The 22332-nt window shown below is 39.0% G+C and overlaps 4 protein-coding genes and 1 long non-coding RNA gene across 7 annotated transcripts; 1 reads left to right on the plus strand and 4 right to left on the minus strand.

The window, feature by feature from the left end:
- Nucleotides 1-65: 65 nt before the first annotated feature.
- Nucleotides 66-2680, minus strand: LOC117132410. Its single transcript, XM_033286359.1, has 2 exons — nt 812-2680; nt 66-701 (listed from the first exon to the last, which is right to left on the minus strand). The coding sequence occupies exons 1-2, from the start codon at nt 2678-2680 to the stop codon at nt 66-68; spliced, it is 2505 nt and encodes an 834-aa protein (XP_033142250.1).
- Nucleotides 2681-5384: 2704 nt separating this feature from the next.
- Nucleotides 5385-8176, plus strand: LOC117132786. The gene is made up of 2 exons (XR_004456339.1): nt 5385-7661; nt 7778-8176. It is a non-coding gene; the product is annotated as an uncharacterized LOC117132786 (long non-coding RNA).
- On the minus strand, nt 8075-11211 carry LOC103857410 (probable xyloglucan galactosyltransferase GT15). The gene is made up of 2 exons (XM_009134581.3): nt 9830-11211; nt 8075-9106 (listed from the first exon to the last, which is right to left on the minus strand). The coding sequence occupies exons 1-2, from the start codon at nt 10422-10424 to the stop codon at nt 8280-8282; spliced, it is 1422 nt and encodes a 473-aa protein (XP_009132829.2). The 5' UTR covers nt 10425-11211; the 3' UTR covers nt 8075-8279.
- A 249-nt stretch (nt 11212-11460) lies between these two features.
- LOC103857411 (DNA topoisomerase 3-beta) lies at nt 11461-17057 on the minus strand. Of its 2 annotated transcripts, none has more exons than XM_009134582.3 (15): nt 16899-17057; nt 16760-16816; nt 16304-16407; nt 15873-15966; nt 15483-15582; nt 14865-15108; nt 14610-14772; nt 14392-14511; nt 13960-14039; nt 13474-13752; nt 13210-13378; nt 12969-13097; nt 12631-12843; nt 12362-12541; nt 11461-12247 (listed from the first exon to the last, which is right to left on the minus strand). In XM_009134582.3, exons 1-15 carry the CDS (start codon nt 16923-16925, stop codon nt 11609-11611), a joined length of 2598 nt encoding a protein of 865 aa, XP_009132830.1. In that variant the 5' UTR covers nt 16926-17057; the 3' UTR covers nt 11461-11608. The 2 variants fall into 2 exon arrangements, with proteins under 2 accessions (XP_009132830.1, XP_009132831.1); XM_009134583.2 differs by having other exon boundaries at nt 11470-12247; nt 15873-15961; nt 16899-17040.
- Nucleotides 17058-20854: 3797 nt separating this feature from the next.
- Nucleotides 20855-22217, minus strand: LOC103857421 (40S ribosomal protein S12-2). Of its 2 annotated transcripts, none has more exons than XM_009134594.3 (5): nt 22137-22217; nt 21906-21968; nt 21314-21620; nt 21165-21230; nt 20855-21081 (listed from the first exon to the last, which is right to left on the minus strand). In XM_009134594.3, exons 2-5 carry the CDS (start codon nt 21911-21913, stop codon nt 21022-21024), a joined length of 441 nt encoding a protein of 146 aa, XP_009132842.1. In that variant the 5' UTR covers nt 21914-21968; nt 22137-22217; the 3' UTR covers nt 20855-21021. The 2 variants fall into 2 exon arrangements, with proteins under 2 accessions (XP_009132842.1, XP_009132843.1); XM_009134595.3 differs by lacking the exon at nt 22137-22217 and adding an exon at nt 22087-22110.
- Nucleotides 22218-22332: the final 115 nt, after the last annotated feature.

Genomic DNA, 22332 nt, shown 5'->3' on the forward strand with positions numbered 1-22332 from the left:
CACCACCATTTTAACGTATGTGACATGCTTTTTTTTTTTTTTTTGTCGACGCCCATCTTCTAAGATCAAGTGGTAGTCGGGTTTGAGTCGTTCCGAAGAGACGCTCTGTCCGACTGAGTCTGATCAATATGGGAAAAGAGAACACCGCTACATCTTGCTTCCTTGGCGAGAGAATCTGCACGAGAATTTCTTGTCCTCGGTATGCGGCTGATACTGAACTCCAAGAAACCGGCTCGTAAAAGTCGAAAGGAAACTAACTCGGAGGCAAAAGCCGGCCAGTCAGTAGGGTTCGAAATCATGTCCACCAGGTCCGAACAGTCAGTCTCGATATGAATCACGGTGTACTGTAACTCTCGTAAGCAGGACATCGACCATATGAGTCCTTCCATCTCTGCATGGAGAGCTGATAGGCTTTTCCTGCATCCTTGTAGGCCAAATCTTTCGACTCCCATTTGATCCTTGTAGAACCACCCTAAGCCACTAACCGTGCTATTCTCGATCCATGATGCATCGATTTGGCAGGTCGGACGTTGGGGGTCCACAGAAGAAGTCGAAACCAGTGACGGAGTAGGATGTTGCTCCTCTTCTTCTCCCTCCTCCAGTAAATTTGCTTTCCTCCAACAGTCAGCTTCGAGGGAAGCTAGCTGGAGGGTATCCAATGGGGAGATATCCTTACCATTGAAAAATTTATCATTGCGAGCCTTCCAAATGTACCATAAGATCCATGGAAAAGTCTCAATAAGTGGTTCCCTAGGGGCCACGTTTCTCTTCTTCCAAAAAAGGAAGTTCATGTTTTGATAAACAGAGGTACTCGGGAAGTAACCCGGAAGGGACGGATAGTCCGATAAAGCCCACACCTGGAGAGCCGGGGGCATTCAAAGAGGAGGTGATTAATGGTTTCCTCAGGGTCACCGCATCTAGGACAGCTCCTATCGGTTCCCAAGTGTCTATATGCAAGTCTTTCGGCTGTAGCAATACATCCTGTCAAAGCTTGCCACATAAAGTGTTTCATCTTCCCGGGAGCGGGGATACTCCACACATGGCTCTGTAAACCAGTGATACTTGGTTGTACAATCTGAGCTTCGTCATCACATGGTTTAGTCTTCTGTAAACGTTGATATCCTGATTTTACTGAGTAAACGCCCGACTTTGTAAAGTTCCACGCATACCCATCCATAGACCACGTATTACTTGGTCGTAGTTTGAGTATTAACGGGATATCCTCAGAATGAAAGTATTCTAGTAACAGGTTAGTATCCCAATCCCTTGTATCACGCCTAATGAAGGAGTGGACAAGGAGTTTTGGGTGTCTATGAGTGATTTGATTGGATGGTCTCGGCGGGCGAGCCTCAATGTCCGGAATCCAAGGCTCAGACCAAACACATGTGTTTTGTCCTGCTCCAATAGTCTTTCGTAGGCCCGATTTGAGGAGTGGTTTTGCTGCCATAATGCTACGCCAGCCATATGAGGGTGAGTAGACCTTCCGATCTTTCAAGGGGCTTGATCGATTATAGTACCGTCCTCTCAAGACTCGAGCAAGCAGAGACTTTGGAAACTGGATCAATCTCCAAAGTTGTTTTGCTAATAGGGCGATATTAAAGTCGTGTAGGTCCAAAAAACCAAGTCCACCTTGATCATGTGGAACACATATCTTGTCCCATGCAATCCAGTGTAATCCTCGGTTGTTTTGGCTCGAGCTCCACCAAAAGTTTGAGATAGCACTCTTTAGTTTCTCCACAATGCCTTGTGGAAGCAAGTAGCACGACATATTGTATGTCGGCACAGCTTGCGCCACAGATTTTATTTGAACCTCTTTACCCCCTTTCGAGAGTAATCTAGCGGACCACGAGGTAACACATCCATTAAGACGGTCTTGTACGTAAGAGAAAACTTTCATCTTAGAGCCACAAATTTGCTCTGGGAGTCCTAGGTATTTGCCCATCCCACCTTCAGTAGTAATCCCAAGAACAGCCTTTATATTCTGCTTTATGTTTTGATCGACCTTATTTCCAAAAATGATGGAAGATTTAGTCGCATTTAGTTGCTGTCCCGAAGCTTTTCCATATGAGTCCAAGATGTCTAAAATTTCCTTGCACTGTCTCACTTCTGCTTTGCAGAAAAAAAGGCTATCGTCCGCAAAGAGAAGATGAGATATCCGGGGGCTGGCCCGAGCCACACGTAGTCCTAAGATGCGCTTCTCATCCTCCGCTCCTTTAAGAAGGGAGATCAGAGCTTCAGTGCACAAGATGAAAAGGAACGGGGATAATGGGTCTCCCTGCCTCAAACCTCTCGTGGGTATAATTTTACCCCTGGGTTCTCCATTAATGATCACTTGATAGGAGATCGATGTAACACAAAACATAATAAGATCAACCAACTTTTCTGCAAACCCCAAACGCAGCATTAAGGTCCGGATAAAACTCCATTCCACCCTGTCGTACGCTTTGCTCATGTCCGTCTTGATGGCCATAAATTCTTCTCTAGCTCTGGTGTTTGTCCGGAGGGCGTGGAAGTTCTCTTGCGCAAGTAAAATATTATCTGTGATCAAACGTCGTGCCACAAAGGCAGATTGAGTCTCCGAAATCAGCTCAGGAAGAACTCTCTTGAGTCTCTTAGATAGCAGTTTCGATATGATCTTGTAACTAACGTTACAGAGGCTAATAGGTCTGAACTCCGTCATTTCTCTCGGTCTTTCCTTCTTTGGGATCAAGCAAATGTTGGTCTGATTTAGTCTCGGGTCAAAATTTCCATCATTAAAGAAGTCTTTCACTAGTCTGATGATATCTCTTTGCATAACATGCCAAAATCTCTGAAAAAGTCTACTCGTCATACCATCTGGGCCTGGAGCTTTCTCCGGTTTAATATCAAATAAAGCTTTTTGATTTCTTGCTCCGTCGGTTCAGCTGTAAGAATGTCATTTGTTGAAGCAGAAACTTTATTTTTTATGAAGCGCAAAGAGGCGTCCATATCTGTAGGTATAGAGGTAGAGAAGAGATCTTGGAAATATTCGACAGCCACCTTTTCTATTCCATGATCGCTCTCTACCATCCTTCCCTCTTTATCCTTGATACAAATGACACGATTCCTAGCTCGTCTTTGTTTTGTGATCCCATGATGGAATTTTGTATTTCTATCACCTGCTCGATGCCATTGTGTTCTACTTTTTTGTTTCCAATATTCGTCCTCTTCTCTGAAAGCAGTAATAAGTTGACGTCGTAAATCTTCTAGCTCTTCCAGAGTAGTATGGTCATCTTCCTGGGCTTGATCAATTTTATTCTTCAGCTCTTCAATAAGTCTTGCTGAATTTGTTGGATTATTCTTTCGCCAAGAAATTATGTTTCGTCGGCAAGAGGCTACTTTATGGTGAAAGTCCATATCATGGGCTTCACTGAAAGGGCCCCAACCTGAAACAATTGCCTCTTTAAATCCGGGTTTGCCCAGACATCTTTTGTCAAATCTAAAACTCTTCTTCGATCTTCTGTATACGGATTGTATACGTGCTAATACTGGTCGGTGATCTGATCCCCAAAGCTGTAAAAACTCCACATTTGTGGCCGGGAAGAGTGAGTGCCATTCTTCATTCGCCACGGCTCTGTCTAGTTTACATTTGACTTTTCCGGATCGTCTCTTTCCCACCCACGAAAATGAGTTTCCCTTATATGGAAAGGCAAGCATCCCACAGTTATCCAGCATGGTGCGGAAGGGGAGGAAAGAATTTTCCGGTCTCCTCCTTCCTCCTCTCTTTTCATGGTTTCCCGTAATCTCGTTGAAGTCACCAATCATAAACCAAGCTTGGCTCCGGTTTAAACTCATTCGTGTTAGTCGTTCCCAAACCAAATCACGATTTCTTATAACCGGATCACCATAAACAAAGGTCATATAGATAACATGTCCTTCAAAAGTAGATTCAATATCAATCATGTGCTCGTCCGCATACAAAATAGAAACAACAGGATCATCCATATAAAAAAGAGCTAAACCACCGTTACGACCACGTGGATCGACGGTGTAGACTCGATCATAACCATAAGAAGCTTGCACATCTTGCAAAAAGGATCGATTGTTTTTTGTCTCCGATAAAAATAAAAACCTAGGTAGAAAACATTGATGAAGTTCTTGAAGATGTTCTTTTGTCAATGGAGCTCCAGCTCCTTGACAATTCCAAGCAATAGTATTCATCACGGGACTTTCGGTGGCCTTCCGCTTGCCACTTTAGAATTGGTGTTCTTTAGTAAAACTGCCTCGCGGGCTTTTTTCTGATTAGCTGATGGAGATGGGCCTGGTTGTCTTACTTTTGATCCATTTGGCCCTGGGCCTGCTGTGAGGGACTTTGGAGAGCCAAGCCCAGCTTTGAGATTACGTTGTCTTAGCGAAACTCCAAAGGCCGAAGGACTACGCGACCCTCTTTTCTTCTTCATCGATGCAGAAGAACCTGAGACACGATCCGATGAAGAACTGGCCCCTTTCGTAGGAGTCTTGTTCTTTGCGTCGACAGTGGATTCAACGACCTTGCCCAAGCCAGAGCCGTCTGTGATTTCAAGAGTCGCTCCTCCGTCTACCCTTTCGATTCCAGAGTCATCGATTTGGAGGTGCTTCTCGTTTTCAATCCTTAGCTCCTCGCCAAGTAGATCATCCTCCTCCATCAAATCAATATCTTCTTCTCCAAAATCATTGCCATCTACATCCCCAAAGTCATTCCCATCATCCAACCAGTCTTCTTCTTCCAGGATTCTCTCAGTGAGTGGTAAAGTACTGTTGTTTGGACTCTGTGAGGGGCCTTTTGTGTTCATCGCTTCTTCAGTCATAGAACCATCCTCTTCTAGTGTCATATCATACCAACTTTTAGGTGTTTCCTTGATTGATGTATCTTTGGCCAGGGTGATAGGTAGATTGACCGAAGGTGGGTGTGGAGGAGCTTCAAAAATTAAGCTTTTCCTAGCAGAACTTCCCTCATCTGAAACCTCATCTTCATCTAAAATTTTTTCTTTTTGTTTCAGGTCTGTGAAAGCTTTCTTTTGGAGGTTTAGCCTGAAGGGTCTGTCCCTGGTGAGTTCTGGAGAAACTGTAGCTTGTCTTGCTGGTACAGCAGTGGGGATGGGCTCTGATTGCTGGGGGAAAGCTGCAACAGGAAGAGGTTCACGAGCAATCTCCTTTGCCAATTCCCGAGTGTCGGTCTTGCTAGGTGAGATTTCTCTATCTTTTCCTTTGTCTCTCTCCCTGCGTGATGCCTCCCTTTGTTTGCTTGAGAGAAAAGACTCATCATATCTTCGTTTATTATAGGAGTCACGGGTAGGCGGATCCCTTTTACGATCAACAGGTTTGCTATCATGTCGGTGATCATATTTGAAGGATGGGCGATGGTCAACTCGTGGATCATACCGAGAGTCAATGCGTTTCCAAACGCTATCTCGGGTGTCCTTGTGAGTGTCCTTCCCACTGCGTATGTGACATGCTCGGATCGGCTGTTTTTTTGTTTTTTTTCTTAATGTTTCTTAATAAACGATAAATTTAAAAATGTGATTTACGGTTAAGACTAATCTTTGATTTGAAAAGGATATTTCAAAAATGTTTATATGATCAACTGTTTTTTTTTTTACCAAAAATGATCAACTAGTTAATAATTAGGATTTAGGAGGCCTTAAACTTTGGTTTTAAACTTTAGAGCAAATATTTAAACCATTAAATAGTTATAAGTTGACTGTTTCCATGTTTATACTTCCATATTTCTTGTCAGGTGACCAATTTATAACCAAATTGTTTCTACAATTTGTACCACTTAAATTTCACTTTTCAATAATATTTAATTGTTTTAAGGGAAAAAAAAAAGAATTATGAGTTGGTTGTCCGATCGATTATATGTTTTAAAAGAATCAGCAATCTCGTAAGTTTTCATCTCATAATTTTAGGAAATTATAGCTGTGCTAGATTTTGGTTTTTTTTCCAGCATTTGTCATTAATCCCTAAAGTATTTTCTATGATCTTTTTGTTGATTGATAGATCGTCGTTTTACGATTGCACCAATGATTCAATTTGAAATTATAAATTTGACCAAAGGAATCATCAACCCTTTCCTTATCGAGTTATCGCCTCGATTTGAGATTGAAAATTTTGTCCTTTTGTTGGTTTTGTAATGATGCAGTGATGTTTGCGAGGGCACCACGTATCAAGTGAATTTGACATCTGCCCTCTCTTTTCTTCGCATGCTGCTCACGTAGCACCTCCTCTTACGTATGCTTAACTGCACATTGATTCGTATGTTAATTTCTGTAGCTAAACAAAACGAAAATAAGAAATAAGAAATCTTTTGGCGCATACTGAATTGGCTCTTTTTTTTTTGTCAACTTAAGGTTGGCTTTAACTAGAAATCTTTTGGCGCATACTGCACATTGATTCGTATGTTAATTTCTGTAGCTAAACTTGGTGTTTAAAAAAAAACTAGAACCTTTTCATTAATTTACGGTATTTTCATACATTAAAAAAATATATATATAAACGGAAGCGAGAGTGAGCAGAAATTTTTCAAATCTAATTTTTTAGAAAACTCATGAAAATTTCATAAAATTTTGTATAAGACATCATTATATCCTAATCAACCAGAATTTCCGCTACTTAGTTCACTTTTAAAGTAGAAAAGGACTAGTTTATAAAAAAAAAGTAGAAAAAGGCTTAAATACTCTTAATAAGTAGGTCTTGAGTAGAACTAGAAGTAGAAGAATAATTAATACACAAACTCGTGTTAACCTCATTACCTTGCCCAAATCAAGTGATCATGTTCAGGATTACACTATATCAATACACAACTGGCAACACGTCGACCTTGGATTGATTGTTCTTACTCTTATATGTAATTTCTTTTGATCTTTTCTTTTTAAAATAACCTTGTCAATATTGATTGCATAAGTTACACACGAAGCTCCATTCTATGCGAAAGTAGAGAAGTTGTATGGTGGTCTTGCTAACCAATTGGTTAATCAAGGCCATATACTGGACAATTTTGCATCTGCGCTTGATCAGGTATTTATTTTTACTTAAATTGTTATCATGCTAAGTTACTAGTCTAAGCAGAAAAATATAGAATTAAAATTGCTTTTCTTTTGCAAGTCACGACACTTTATTTGAAAGTAGATTGTTTTTATCTAATCTAGTTGCTTACTCTGAATCTATGCATACAATTTTTATTTTTATTTTAAATGTTAGGTTGGTGTTGCTAAAATGAAAGCTACAGTTGAAAAAACTGGAGTACTTGTTCTTTTATCAGAAAGTTTTGGCCACTCAGTATTCAATGATTCTTTCAAGATATTATATATTTCAGGATGGTAAATAATCTCTCGGTCGTTTCAAGTGAGCTTGGCCTGGCATCTTCTTGCTAGTTCATTTGTTCATCTACTATCTACTTGAATATCTATGAAATGTGCTAATTAGTTTTTATTCTTTCTAAATCGAGTATCCACTTATGTTACACCAAATGCATAACTTAGGTTGTCATAATCTCACGTTTTTAACAATCATCTTCAGTGGAACACTTCAAATCAACTGTTCAAAAGGCATAAGTTGCTTTTGGTTTGCCCTTGTAGGCTAATGTTATGTGATGATACTCTCAGGTGTTCAACAATAGTCCAAACGTTTCCCCATGCCATGTATGCGATCAACTTGGATCTCAGGTTAGTAATATCCAAATCGTCTTTCTAATTATTCCTCCCGAGTGGTCTCATGATCCTGCACGGTCTCTGGCTTTGCTTTTTGTGTGAATAATGTTGTGGTTTGATTGATCATTTAGATATTTACAATGGATACATGCAAGGATTTTGTTAGCGAAGCTGAATCCTCAACAAATTACAACAAAACCAGCGAGATGAACACATGCTCTTATATAATCTTCACGTACGACAATGCTATTTTGAACTTTTTCTACCAACATCTCCAGAAACTGACCGTATAATCTAAGAGGAAACCCACTACAAAAGTCTCGCCGTCCCTTCATTTTAGATTTGATTAGTATGTTTAACATCTTCACATTGTTTAGCTTCATAAAGCTACAGTAAGTGAGAAATACAGACAGATTACGAACTAATGATAAAAGAAAGAATGGGTTTTATTTACCATTACATTTCTTGGTGAAGTTTCCTTTTCACATAGTATTTTAATCTATTTTAAATTGGTAAAAATGTTAAATATTCTTATCTATTTTAAATGTAGTTGAAAGAATGAGAAACATTCTACAAGATAATTTATATCTAAATACAAAAACAAATGTAGGAATGTATCCATTTTGGGTCTAGTTACTCTTGAATTTCTCTCCTTTTCTCTTCTATTCTCTTGATCACTCCCTTCACAGCAACATCAAAAGCATCTTCAAATGTCTCTCTATCCGGTTTGTATCGGTTTGGTTTAGTGTATACAATATTTGGAACCAATCTTATTACGTTTTCTCTCATATCAATCACTTTCTCATTCGGTATTCCCTGCAAAATCTCTTCGATTTTACTCTTTCCCCCGGTTCTCAGCTCTTTAACTGGTATATAAACTGAATATTCACCATCGTTGTTCGGTAAGTGCCATACATATTGCTTGTATGCACTTCCTTGGTTAAAGAAAACCGGTATACAGCCGGCTAAGATAGAATCAAACACCGATCTTCTAGTTAACGAATCACCCGGTGGTTGTAAGCAGAAGACCGAGCTCTCGAAAAGCTTCATCAGACTCATCGGATCATCGCAGCCGTTGGCTTTAACGTCACAGTCAAGAAACCTACAAGTCTTGGAAGAACTCTTACATTGTTGAATGACTTGAGTGCGAACCAAACCGTTATGGCTTCTGCTCGGTCTTTCAGCTCCGGCGAATGAGAAGAGTACTGTTCGGTTTGTGAGCTTGATCTTGTCTTGCCACTGGCGTATCTCGACGGTTGAAGTGGGATGAAAGTAAGTTGGATAAGGAATAGCGAACTCGTTGTGGCTCGTTGGACTTCGTTCAATGGTGAGGAAAGAGAGGTTTTGTGACTCTGGTAATAGCATTAAGTTGGTTCCCCACAGGGAGTTGTTGTCAGGGTTTCGCCGGAAGTCTCGTGATATCCGACCGGTTACGAGGAAATGGTCTTTACCTGACATACCTGGATTTCAATTAAAAATTAATTTTAGAGTATGTCAAAACACATAATAATTGGCCGACAACATTGGAATAACATTAATTATTTTATCAAGAAACAAAGAACAAATCTGACCGTAAGACAAACTAATATTTTACGTATTTTTCTTGTGTGATAAAAGAGATTTGAGCAACCTTTTTGGTTAAAATATATAACCGAGATTCTCAATCTTTTATATTAGAATTTGATATAATATTTTTTTTAAAAATAGACCAATGACCAACCAAAAATTTGTATATGGAGTTTCTAAAGAGGTTCTAACCGTATCTCAGATGGACACTCTGTTGATATCCTTCACTCTCATTTATTCAATTTTTTAATGGTTTAATTGACAAAAAAATATACTTCTGTTTACAAAATACTGCTAAAACACACACTAAATTACTTTTAATTTCTTAATTGATATTTAATCGGTTAAATATTCACTTAAATTATTTACAAAATAGACTATTTAAGTCTATTTTGAATTTTAATGGATTTTTTTGTATAGCTTAATTTTATAATTTTATAGCAAAAGAACATGCTATTTGAACTTTCTCTTGAAAATTAAACTTGTCGGCAGAGAGGGAGGGGAGAAAAGTTGTTGGTAACTGACAAAATCAAAACTAACAAGCAATAATTGTAAATAGTAAAAAGCATGAGGGTCAAAAAGAAACTTATCAAAAATAATAAAGCACGCATACGTACCTTTCCACTGAGGTTGCTTTTTGAGCCATTCAAACATTTCCTTCCCGGCGGCGTCTCTTTCAGCGACGTTACGCCGCCGCAGATTCCGCCGGAAATCGAGACCAGCGTAATAAGGTATGTAAAAAGCCGAAGCCAACGAAGAGTTTCTCGTCAAGCACTCGTACCTCTTCATCTTCTCGTGGAAAATCACTTCAAGCATGAACTGATTAGTAGCATGCCAGCTCGGAGAGTACTTAGAATCTATGGAGACAGCATCACCGATCCGTGGTCCGAATCCAGAGTTGTCGAGGTACTTACACATGCTGATCTTATCCTTTGGTCTTGTAATCGACTCGCAATCTTGCAAGATGTCGGTGTTGAATTTAGAAGGTAGCTTGTGGATATATATGTACCGTCCGAGACATGAATCGTGTCTGTGACGGTGGTGGTGATCGGAGTCGGAGGTGGTGGTGGTGGTGATGAGGATGGTTTTGTTTTGGGAGAGACGAAGGATAAGCAGAGAGGTGGTGAGGAGAGAGAGAAGAAGTAAGAGAATGGTTGGTTTCTTATTACATGGCTGATTCTTGATGGAACTTGATGAATTGTTGTTCTTCATCGTTGTTGTGAGTGGTATGTGGTGTTCTTGATTTGACGATCCATATCGAGTTAAGAACGACAAAGTCAGAGATCACACGCAATAAATAATAATTTTATATTAATAATAATCGTATGATTTCAGATATCAATCAAATAGAAGTATTTCTTGATTTTTATAATCATATACATACGTAGGTAGGTGTTTAGAAACTTCTTGTGTTTCCAAAAATCAATAATTGGTCAGAATAGTATGGCTCATCCTACCCTCATCGGTCAAGTATTGTGTATGAATTTCTACATCAAATTAAATTCATATTTTATTTTTAAAAACATTATTGTAATAAAATTAGTTTTAAATTAAATCAAAATATTTTTATAAGGTTAGGCTAAAAAAAATCTTCATACATAAAAAAGCAGAGATGTTTTAAAAAAAAAAGTTTTAGAGAATATTTTGAGATACTTTATTGTATTTTGACTTTTTTAGCAGAAACGATGTATTGAGTCATTTGCTTTTGCAAAGCACTTCGATAAGGTAAGGGATCAACTGATCCCACAAAAATTATTAGTTTCTTTTGTAGTTACAACAAATTTTCTTAAATGACTAATAAATCTACTTACATACGTAATACATTGCCTGATTTGTGGCATTATTTAACTAAAGTCTAACAAAACTCAGACAAAGACTTTGGCGACAGACCGAACCAGCTTGCTATCGCTTCTCTACCTCTGCGTTAATAATCAAATCGAAATCCAATCATAAACCACCAATGATCCTAACTTAACTATATTTTGTGTTTTTCTTTTTTAACTACATTTTGACATATCAATATTCAATACCATTACTAGCTATAAAGCAGTGTAAGTTGTTCCTCTATCAATGTCAGACTATATGGATCTTTCCACGAACAATCTAATTCAATGCAGTTTAATTTTCATTATTATTTTATAAATTTTGATTTATTGAACTTTTTTACAAAATTATGTTTCTCTGAATTCCCGAATCTAGTGAACCACCTAGACCTTACAAACCATTGAAGATTGTCTAGTTTTTCTCCTTAGAGGCGTTAAGCCACAAAAATTATGAAGAGTTTCCTTATATTGCAAGCATTGCAACAAGTAAAGATCTTTGAAAGTCCATCTGTTTTACTTCTGATGCAAGTAACGAAAAGACAACACATGAACTTTTAGGTTATTCTAAGGTTTTCAAAAGTCTCTGAAACTCATTTTTGGATCGACAGCTTTTGATCCTCTTCTCCCTCCTCTGCCTCGGCCCCTCCCTCGTCCTCTTCCCCTTCCTCCACGCCTCACAAAAGATCTCCCATGTTTGACTTCAACCAGTGAGAGCAGCAACTCATCACAGAGAACACATCCTTGATGCAGAGTGGCGCCATTGTCCAGAGGAGTAGTTTTCTTGTTGAAGTCAATTTCTATGATGGCTGAATCGCACTCGGGACAGCGGTTACTAGTCGTGGCTATGCGGTGAGCACCTTCCGGAAGCATTACAATGCAGCTACACAAGTTGCAGTTCAGTTTCCACTTCGGGAAGCTCACCGGGTCCAAGACGAGAGTGCCTTCACACTCTGGACAAGCGCAGACTCCTTGATTTCTCAAAGAGTGTGGGCATGTGGGATGAGGACAGAGAGAACACGGCATGCCTGAACCGGTTTTGGTTTTGGCAGAAGCATTAGCCGTCTTAGCAGCTCCAAAGAGTGTGTCAATTCCTTCGAACGGAGGAGAGTTGTAGCAGTAAGGACACAGCGGAAAGGACTTCCCCTCGGTTCCTGGCACTGAGTAGATCACGAGCTCGAAGTTGTCTAAAGGACATGTGAGTTCCTTGTATAGCTGTCAGAAAGTCACATATCAAAGACTTCAGATTCGTGCTAAGTAATAATATATTCGAAAATTAGAGACTCCCTGAGGTTTCAGCTTAAGAGTTTAGAATGAAGCGGGTTTTACCTTGACTGTGCCCTTCTGAGGAAGATAATAAACTTCTTCGCATGTGCCGCAGAAGAGACGTGGTGGGACTGCTGTGATGTGTTTCATGTATCGCAAGCATTTGCCACATTTGCTTAAAGCGCGACCAGAATCAGCCAGAGGAGAGAATTGTGCTTCAAAGAGGGCATCCATGTGCTCGATCTGAAAGGACAATATAAAAGAGATTAAAATCGTAAACTTTATCTAATTAGCGCCTTCAGACAACATAACATAAGCCACTTTTTGCACACCTGTTGAACAAAATAGCTGAATTTACGCCGGAATTGCTGAATCACATGTTGCACAACGTGTGAATGGTCGGCTTGGCCCTTGGCAACAAGAGTGATTTGTTGCTCGATAAAGCTCCGAATGTCTGGTAAGCAAAGGTCTGGATCAATACACTGATAGCCTCTTATCAGCGTGATTCCTAGGGCCGTTGGAACCAATTTCCTCCCAGATTGGACCTGCACGAGAATGTAAACACCAAAAAAGACTAATGAAATTTCTCAGAAAACAAAAACAGATCCTCCTGAAATAAACTAACATCATAATCATGAGGAAAAAGCACATAGCCTTTTAGTTAACCCACCTGAACATAGTTACGTTCACCAATGTTGTTTATATGCACAGGTATTGATGCATCTGTACCTATTCCATGCTTCTCCATTAGAGATATCAGCTCACTCTCAGTAAGGAAGTCCGGAGGCGAAGTGTTCCCCTGTAGATTTTACAACATTCAAAGACAAATAGAAATGATAAACTAAAACTGGAACTCAGTGTCCTAGTACAAGGCAATGAGAGTAGCAACAGAAACTGGAGAAGAATGCTACCTCGTATAGCTCCACTCTTGAAACCTCAATCTTCTCTCCTTTGAGAAAAGAAGGGAGCTTTTTCTCGTCTACTGCAGACCATGGCATTATAGCTGTAAACCCCTTTTCTGTCACACGCTGCCCCGTACAATGGAAGATTTCTCCACCAATTGACAATTCCACTTTGGTCCTGAGATATCCATCCAAAGAGAATACCACATATGAGATGTGCAAAGAATAAGCTGTAACTGACACGGATCAAGCTGCAGACAAGGCTTTATTTACCTTATGTACTTGCAGTTAGGTGAGACAGTGCCAATAAAATGTTGACAGACGTACTGATAGAGTCGCCAGGCATCTCCTCCAACAATGCCCTCGGTTGCTGCTCGCATTGGTGTGATAGGAGGATGGTCTCCAGCATCAGTTCCTGACTTTGGCTTTTGAAAGCCGTCTGAGAGAAGTCTCTGTACGTAACCACCCCATACTGGATTGCTAACTTGTGCTCTGAGTGTGTCTGTGAAGTCGAATGAAGAAGGGTAGGCTGTGCTTTCCGTTCGCGGATAGCTACCACACAACATAAGTCTTCAGTCATAAAAATTTCATTATCGTGATGAGAGGGATCAGGTTTAAATGAATTAAGTTTTTCTTTCAATAACAAACATAACTACCATTCTATAACAATTTGGGACTTTCCAAATTAGCCAAAATTATAAGCCAGCAAAAAGGAGTAAATGACAGAAATTAATAATCTGAATAATGGAGCAAGCAAACCTGATGAAGCCTTGAGTATACAATCTCTCGGCAAGATGCATAGCCGTCTGAGGTCCAAACCCTAGAGCACTTGAAGCAACCTGTGTAATCGCTATTGTTATGCTAGATCAGGGAGAGACAAGAGTAATTTGAATATAACTTACTTTAACTAAACTAGGACAAGATTAAGCAATGGCAAAAGCTCTAATCGCAACAACATTGAAAACCAGGATAAGTAAAACAAGAAGAGAATAACATCTCGATTTTTTGCCAACTCATCCCCAATAATGAAGCTGACAGAAACAAAATAATCTTTGGATGAATGCAGATTCTAGTTTTGAAGTCGGTGTTTTGGGATCACTAGTACATGATATGGTGTTCGCCTAACTATAATGTATAACCAGACAAGTTCATTTTGGTTGAATAGTAATCAAGAGTCAAGACTTCTCTCACCTTTAGCAGATTCACTGTGTTAAGACCAGCTGGACGACCTTTGACTTCCTGCTTGTCTGATACGTCAATTACTTTTGCAGTTCTGCCTTCCACAACCAACTTTTGAAACACAACAGCAGCCTAGAATATTTGAAAGCCATGAATACATCTCAACGTTAGATTGGAAAGCAACAGTGAAGAATGTCAACTAATTTCTAACAGAAGAACGGAACACTAACTTCCAGGTCGAACAATCTACGTCTATCCCACTCTAGTTGAAGCTCATAACCATCCTTCATCAAATGAGGTCGTAGAGACCAAAACTTTTCTGGCTTGAAAGTATTAATCTGCATGTAACGTTGCACACAGAACCCAAGGGTAGGAGTCTGGCATGGCCCATAGCTGAAATAAACATTTAAAAGGATCTTCAGTAGCTGAAAGAATTAAACACGAATCAAAAAAAGAGGAAAGGAAGGAGACGAGAGGAAACTGACGAGATAACTCTGCAGTCCAGATTCTGATATTTGCCTTGGAAATAACTTGTTTGGAATCGCGAGAATGCTACACCAACTTTTAGATCTATCTCTTGACGAGCATCTACTGCCAGTGCCTCATCCCTGTTTGGTTCAACAAGGTTGTCCATGGCCTTTGATATATCTTTCTCAGTAACAGAGGAAAATTTTGCCCGATACACCTTTCTCTTACTATCTTTCATGTCGAAGCCAGTGCACTCGATAACTACAGAAATTACAATGGTCAACCAGTTAGAGAAATGGCCATCAAAACCATGTGCATTCTCAAATATAAGTAGCATAGAAAAAAAACTTTAGCAGGAGGAAAAGATTAAGATGTTGATTATTGCGCCACATCGGCTAGAGCCAACTGTATAATTGAACCCCAAATCTACTACGAGTACAACAATTTAAAGAGTCTTACCATTAGATGCTCGCATGATACACAGACTCAACAGTGTGATAACAGAGAATAAAGTACAGTCATTAATTCAACAATTACCAACAGAATGGATGAAATGATTAGAAACAATAGATTATGTATGTTTCAACCAAAAGCGGGTGAGAAAGAAAGTGTATAACGGTAAATTATAAACTTGCCTTCGAAACATATATTCTCCCCTTCCCGATCACAATCCAACCACAACACCATGTAATTGCAACCACGAGCTTCATTACTTAGATGCCTACAAATATGAGCCTGAGATTTGAAGACTGTTAGATAAAAGTGAGCATTAGCGTAAAATAAAATAACGCATGTAGCATATAACCACAAGAAAGATGCATATCTACTATTCACTAACTAAACATACGCATAGTTCTTGTTCCAAGAAAAACTCATGCATACTGTATTTTTCCTGAAGAAATAAAACTCATCCCTAACGTGTCCAAATGTTGCTATAACATATCCAAGGTAAAGGCAAGAAAATCAGCTCAAGCACTCCCTATGCACAGATAAAAGAGATATAAGATGCTGAGAACTATTTATACCTTTGGGTTTGACTCTTTTTTCTGGATTGGAGCGTCGAAAAGATCTTGCGGATCAATGGTTGACCAATTCTGATATTTTTCTGGGAAATCTACACTGGAATATGAGAGTGGCATTTAGAAAGACCGAGAAGTTTGTCTTGAAATAATTAAGAATTTTTGGAAGCAGTAGTTTTTTTTACAAAAGATTGAATCATTAAAACAAAATGAATGAAAAATTAAAATAAAACCATTTTTTAAACTCTCAAGTTCAGCAAGAAAAATACAAAAGTAGAGTAGCTAACAGAGACGATGGAAGCAGAGATTTTAAAGCATCTCATAAAGAAACCGTGATGTACACATTAAGGAAGATTCTAGTGTTCAAAGGTAATCTATGAAGCAGCAATCACTCCTGTTTCTATTGGTATGAATAACATAAATAGACAAGAGAGAACCTGAAAACATGTCCGATAACAGAAGTAACTCTATAGTGTGCTTTGAAGCCTCTGAACATCCCATCAAACTCATGCACCTCTGTACTGCCTCTCCTTGTAGACATCTGAATGCAAAAAAAAAGGAAGATATACCCCCCAATAAACCAAACCTCTAACACCAACAAGCAACCAAATGGCAAAATAATAAGGCAAACGGGCTGATTACAAAACTAAGGAACCAAACCAAAAGTCTCAATATCATATCCGTTCTTAATGTTACTTACAAAGCCAATCCAGACATCCAAAGTGAAACCGATTATTCAAGTCCCAAAATAGACTACTCAACTTCTAAATGGAGTAACCCACAGAGAAAAGTTTGAAACTTTAACAATCAAAAACACAAAAGGTGTTTGCTTGGTCTCAGTCATTAGAGGTGACAAATAATAATACCGAATATACTACCAATTAGAGAGTAACCTGTCCATGGGAGAGAACTGAAGCTATGGAGAGAGCAATGCTGGGCTTCTCCGCCACCTGGTGAAAGCAAACGAGATGAGATTCGTTAAGTGAAGACTGGGAAGTGGAAATCGAGATCAGAAAACACTAATTCACTCACCATAAGAACTCTGGGGAGATGCGCCATTGAAAGACGGTGATGTTAGAATCTCTCGGGTCAAAACTCAACTCGAGCTCAGGCCTTCAACAAGAGCTTTTAGCCGAAGAAGCAAAACGAGAGAGGTTTGCGTATATCTAAACCGGATCCCGGTTTATAATAAATTGTGAATATATGTTCAGAACGACAGCGTTTTACTGTAAAAAAAACATGGCCTATTATTTATTGTTTCGACCCGACCCATCGCCATAAAAAGAGAGTTATCAATCATCACCGTGGTTAGGGAGTCTAGGGTTATCTCCATGATCGAATGTAGCATACCACATCATCCTACATACGATGGGATCTGCATCGACGGTTGTCTCTATTATCAAGCTATAGTTGATCGAGGTTCGGGGGTTTCAGCTATAATTTGCTTTGATGTTAGGTCTGAGAAATTTAGTTTCATTAGAAAAGCTCAGGGTGCGGCTCTTTGGCGCGAATCAACTCTTGTAGACTACAAGGGTAGACTAGGTACACTCACGGCAGATAGGGATGAACTTACTGGAGAAAGTAGATATATGGAGATGTAGCTTCTAGTAGATGCTGAGAAACATGAATGGTCGAGGCATGTATATGTCTTCCCCCATCGTGGGACAATGTAGCTGGAGAGGCTCAGTTATATTATATCGGAATGTCTGCTAACAATGAGGTTTTGTTATCTCCGCGATATCCATCCAGCCCTTTCTATGTTTTCTACTACAATTTCGAGAGGGGAACTATCAGAAGAGTCGAAATCCAAAATATGGATGCGCTTAAGTATGGTAGAATTCACACCTTTCTAGACCATGTAGAGGACGTGAAGCTTTACACAAATGTGTAGGACGTCATTATCTTTATGTTTTAAGCTTTTTATTATCTTCTCTTCATCAGTAAGTCAATTTGTGACTTTTTTTTTGATGAACTTTATGTTAAGTCATCCACATGTGAAGACTATATTGACACTGCGCAAATCTATCCAAGATGTTTAACCTCGGATGCATCGATTAAGCATTTCCATCCCTGATATATATAATCCCTTTTCTTTATTTAATAAGAATTTTTATTGCTACCTTGAGTAAGAGAAGTGAATCTTGTTATCGGAGACTCTTTAGATACTAATCTAAAACAGAGAAGTCTATGAAATCTTCTACTGCTTTGATGAGTGAATCTTGACACAGACTGGTAATGTTGGATTTTGTTTCGGAAAATCTTTACTTGTGATGTTGTTGAATACACTTTATTTTTGTTTTTAAATTAACCAGCCGAAATCAATCGACTAATCTGTGAGTTCCAGCGATGTCGATATTTATAAATTTCCTGATGGCCAACAGAAATCAAAATGCAAATTCACTGTATTAGAGTTATGCTTTCAGTCTCACTAGTCCAGCCCCGTTGGTTACACTTTACTTTGTGATGCAAAGGAGGCTACGTACCGTTATCTTACATACGCTCATGAGAATATTGGCAAGGGATTCTAATTAATCTGACAAGAAATAGGAAGATGATAACAGAACACAAAAATGCAGTAGGCACTACCGCCTGACTTGCGCCTAGCTTGATTCTGAACATGATCTATGAATGCACTTAGATATAATCTTTCATCAAAAATAAATCTCACATGCTAATAAGTTCGCAGAATCATCTTTTAATTGTCTCATACTAAGAATGAAAACAATCTTAATTGTATATAGGCCTATATGAATTAACGGGACAGCCATATTCCACCCACCTAAAAGAAACTGAATATGATTATAATGTTCTATATATCAAGGCTATATTGTTATAATGATTACTTTTATCAGAACTCAAAACAAGTTCTAAAAGTAAAGTCAAGGTTTTTTTTTGAAACATAAGTGAAACCAGATGCATTATTTTCTTAAAAAAAAGAAACAGAGGTGTGATGGAATAGGCTTTCGTGACCGACAAGCGAAACAAACACACGTGGTCTCAGATTTTGGGCTACATGGGCTTTCTGTATGTTTGTTATATATATATATATGGCGGTAAACAAAGTTACAACCTCACGGGAAGCTCTAGGGTTTACTGCTGAGTCTTCTCCACCATGGAACTGCAGCTAAATACGGAATCAAAAATCTTGTTGATTAATGGAAGAGAAAACTCAAAGCCGCTACCTATTGATCTCGTTATGGAAATACTCTCGAGACTGCCTGTAAAGTCTATAGGGAGATGTCTTTGCGTATCGAAGCTGTGGGCCTCCATACTTCGCCTTCCTTATTTCTCGACGTTGTTCACCACTAGATCTTCAGTTCGGCCTCATATGTTGTTGTCCTACGGTGAAAAAGGCCAGGTCTTATTCTTCTCGTCACCTCAACTTAAAAATCCTAATGAGAACGCGTCGTTAACAGCCAATTATCTCTCGCGTGTCCCCTATGGTGGTTATTCCTGTCACATTAATGATCCTGTCCATGGCATGGTCTGTCTTACATATATAGATAAGGAGATCTCAAAGGAACATATAATATGTAACCCTAGCACGGGACAAACTTTAACCTTACCCAAAGTGAAGACAACGATGGTTGGCGTGAGAAGCATTTTTAAGTTGGTGAGCTTTTTGGGGTATGTTCCCACTGATAAACAATTCAAGGTATTGTCCATGGAATGGAACTCAGACCATATTATTCTTGGTCCGCAGCATCAAGTTCTGACATTAGGAACTCAAAAACTCGAATGGAGACTGACCAAGTGTTGCATGTCCCATTATTTTTGTCCTAAAGGGATATGCATTAATGGTGTTTTGTATTATCGAGCTTTGGATGCGTATACAGGAATTTCTATGATAGTTTGCTTTGACTTTAAGTCCGAGGAGTTCAGTTATATAGAAGTGGTAAAGACTTTCACGACATTAGTATTGGACGGACCTCTGATAAACTACAATGGCAAGTTAGGATTACTTATCTTCGAAGGGTATCCCTGGGGTGATAGAGCAAGAAGTTTTGAGTTGCTGGTTATAGGAGATTTAGAAAAGCAGGAGTGGTCAACACATAAATACATGTTGCCTCCTACGTGGAAGAATGTGGTTGGAGAAGGCATGTTCTGCTTTGCTGGATTTTTTGGTACAAATACGATCGTGTTGTCGCGCCGTTCCTACGTTATTTACTACAATATTGATAAAAATACTATCGTAAAAGTTGGAATCCAAGGGGTGGAAGCATTTAAGTGTTTTGACCGTTCCATCTTTCTACACCATGTAGAGGGCCTGATGCTTGTGCAAGAGTTTTAATTAAGTCTTTTTAGAACTTGAGAGTTCTGTAACAAATCTTGTTTGGCCTCCTTCACGCCGGTTCTTGTGTTAGCAGCGAGATTGTGTCCTGAAGGAATGGAAGCAACTCTGTTCGCTACACTCATGTCAATCTCCAATGGAAGTGTGTTCTTGGTGGACTTATGGGTGCAGGACTAACTCAAGTGTCGGGCATCACAAGAGAGAGTTTTGATAACCTGTCTCGAACAGAAGAGAGCTGAACTGGTGATTTACCGCAAGCAAGTCTCTTTTAGTCTTAGGTTTCTTTCTCTGATAGACGTAATCAACACTGCATCCTCTTCTTTTGCTTCTTCTTATTTGTCTTTTATAATCAAAACCTCAAGCATAGGCTCTACCACTCAGTACTCTCTGTTGACGTTAGCTCTTTATTTGTTCATTTTGTTCATTTTGAGATTCTCGTATCATGTTTTTCTCATTGCAGCCTCAACAGTCAACAATGTGTTTGAATTAGTTAGAAAATGTCCGACCTCTCTATTCTTTTATCCGGGATTGCTCTAATGAATGAAGATTCCTGCAACTACAATGAACATGCTTCTTGGGATTAAATCAAAGAAGTTTTTGATGATATTGCCTCCACAGTGCAGAGGTATTCTCTCGATCAACTGAATTATCAATTCAATAATGAGTATATTGAATAAAGAGAGCGAGGCGAGCAAGCAATAGCTAACATCAAAACTTCATTTTCCAAACAAATCTTAACAAGACATGTCTACTAACAAGTACTGTATTCAATATCAAAAACAACGAAGACAAGAGGTGGAGAAAGTGGCGACAAGAAAAAACAAAATGTGTTTCTTTTGGGAATGAAAGCATTTGAAATCTGATTTAGTTAGATTCAATATGCTTCTTGACGATGTTGAGTGCAGTTGTCTCCTCACCGTAGTCCTGCAACAGTAGAGCAGCACAAGTAAATCACCATAGACACAAAGTCAAATACAAATAATGAGACATGTAATTAGACTCTTTACCTTGACTACAAGGCACGAGCATCCAACAACCTTCCTTGCATTGCCCTCTGAATCAATCTTGCAAAGCTGCAAAACCACATTTAAGACTATTAATATAGAAAGTCTTGAACCAAACAGATAATGAGAGAAACTATAACCAAACTACTTACACCAGCCCATTCGCCAAGGGTTTTAGCACTTGGAACGGTAAGCAAGTTGATGTTGTGATCAGCGCAAAGAGCTTTGACAAGCTTGACGTAATCAGGTTGGTTGCAGTCTTCAGCCAAGACACAAAGCTGAGCAGAACGCTTCTCAATAAGCTTAGCGCTTTCATGGAGACCACGAACCACACCACCGTGAGCACGAGCTTTCCTTAGCGTCAACTCCAATGCAGTCAACAGATCCATGTCCTCTGGAATGGCAGCAGCTGCCTCAGCAACCGGAGGAACAACAGCAGGAGCAGCAGGAGCTTCATCACTTCAAAACCAAAAAGAGAGGAAAGATAAAAAAATACTTTATTATAAAAAAAAATAAAGAATATGATTGACGAAAACTGATTATATGTTGATTAAAGCTAAATTATACAAACACTAATCTACAAAACCTAAACGTCAGCACTGATTCTGTGATTAAACACCTAAATTAGTACATACACAGGTCTTAATCTATAAACCTAAAAATGAATCTGTAAACACTAAACTACAGATCTATCACAGATTTTGAGAAATGTAACAACATAGCTGCATCGAAAGAGAAGCTTACCCGGACATGTTGACTCTCTGAATTGCCTTGGGAACGAAGAAAAGCAAAAGCTCCTTTTAAAATCTGTAAAATAAAGGCAAAAAAAAACATTCAATCCAAAAGTGATTTGTAATGAAGCGAAACAGGTGTCAGCAAGAAGATAGCTGAAGAGTTACAAACAAGACACAGATTGAAATCGTACAAAATAAGTAAACCGAACAGCTGTTGCAGAAGAGTGTTCAGAGACCGAACCTGAGAGAGAGAGAGGCTACAAGGACGAGGTGAAGGCCAGCGAAAATTGAGTGATGAGTTTATATATTTAGGGTTTACTAAAGACGCTGCTTAAAAAGATTTTTGACAGATTTGATGCAAACCTGGGCCTGTCTAATGGGCTTGTTATTTTTACAGATTTTCTGCTGACCTGAGCCGCTATAATACGTCTTTTATT

Source organism: Brassica rapa, chromosome A03 (assembly GCF_000309985.2).
Source record: "Brassica rapa cultivar Chiifu-401-42 chromosome A03, CAAS_Brap_v3.01, whole genome shotgun sequence".
In the NCBI taxonomy this organism is placed as follows: domain Eukaryota; kingdom Viridiplantae; phylum Streptophyta; class Magnoliopsida; order Brassicales; family Brassicaceae; genus Brassica; species Brassica rapa.

Excerpts from the sequence above, each read along its gene's own strand:
- LOC103857410 (XM_009134581.3), bottom strand. The coding sequence starts at position 10,424 with ATGAAGAACAACAATTCATCAAGTTCCATCAAGAATCAGCCATGTAAT. Across the intron at positions 9,107-9,829 it reads AAAGCAACCTCAGTGGAAAG|GTATGTCAGGTAAAGACCAT; the intron begins GTACGTATGCGT and ends ATTGAAATCCAG.
- LOC103857421 (XM_009134594.3), bottom strand. Across the intron at positions 21,231-21,313 it reads CCCTTGGCGAATGGGCTGGT|CTTTGCAAGATTGATTCAGA; the intron begins GTAAGTAGTTTG and ends GTGGTTTTGCAG. Across the intron at positions 21,082-21,164 it reads GCTCGTGCCTTGTAGTCAAG|GACTACGGTGAGGAGACAAC; the intron begins GTAAAGAGTCTA and ends CTACTGTTGCAG.
- LOC117132410 (XM_033286359.1), bottom strand. The coding sequence starts at position 2,680 with ATGACGGAGTTCAGACCTATTAGCCTCTGTAACGTTAGTTACAAGATC. Across the intron at positions 702-811 it reads CCTTCCGGGTTACTTCCCGA|GCTCGCAATGATAAATTTTT; the intron begins GTACCTCTGTTT and ends TACATTTGGAAG.
- LOC103857411 (XM_009134582.3), bottom strand. The coding sequence starts at position 16,925 with ATGGCGCATCTCCCCAGAGTTCTTATG. Across the intron at positions 16,408-16,759 it reads CAGTTCTCTCCCATGGACAG|ATGTCTACAAGGAGAGGCAG; the intron begins GTTACTCTCTAA and ends TTTTGCATTCAG. Across the intron at positions 15,967-16,303 it reads GTTATCGGACATGTTTTCAG|TGTAGATTTCCCAGAAAAAT; the intron begins GTTCTCTCTTGT and ends CTCATATTCCAG.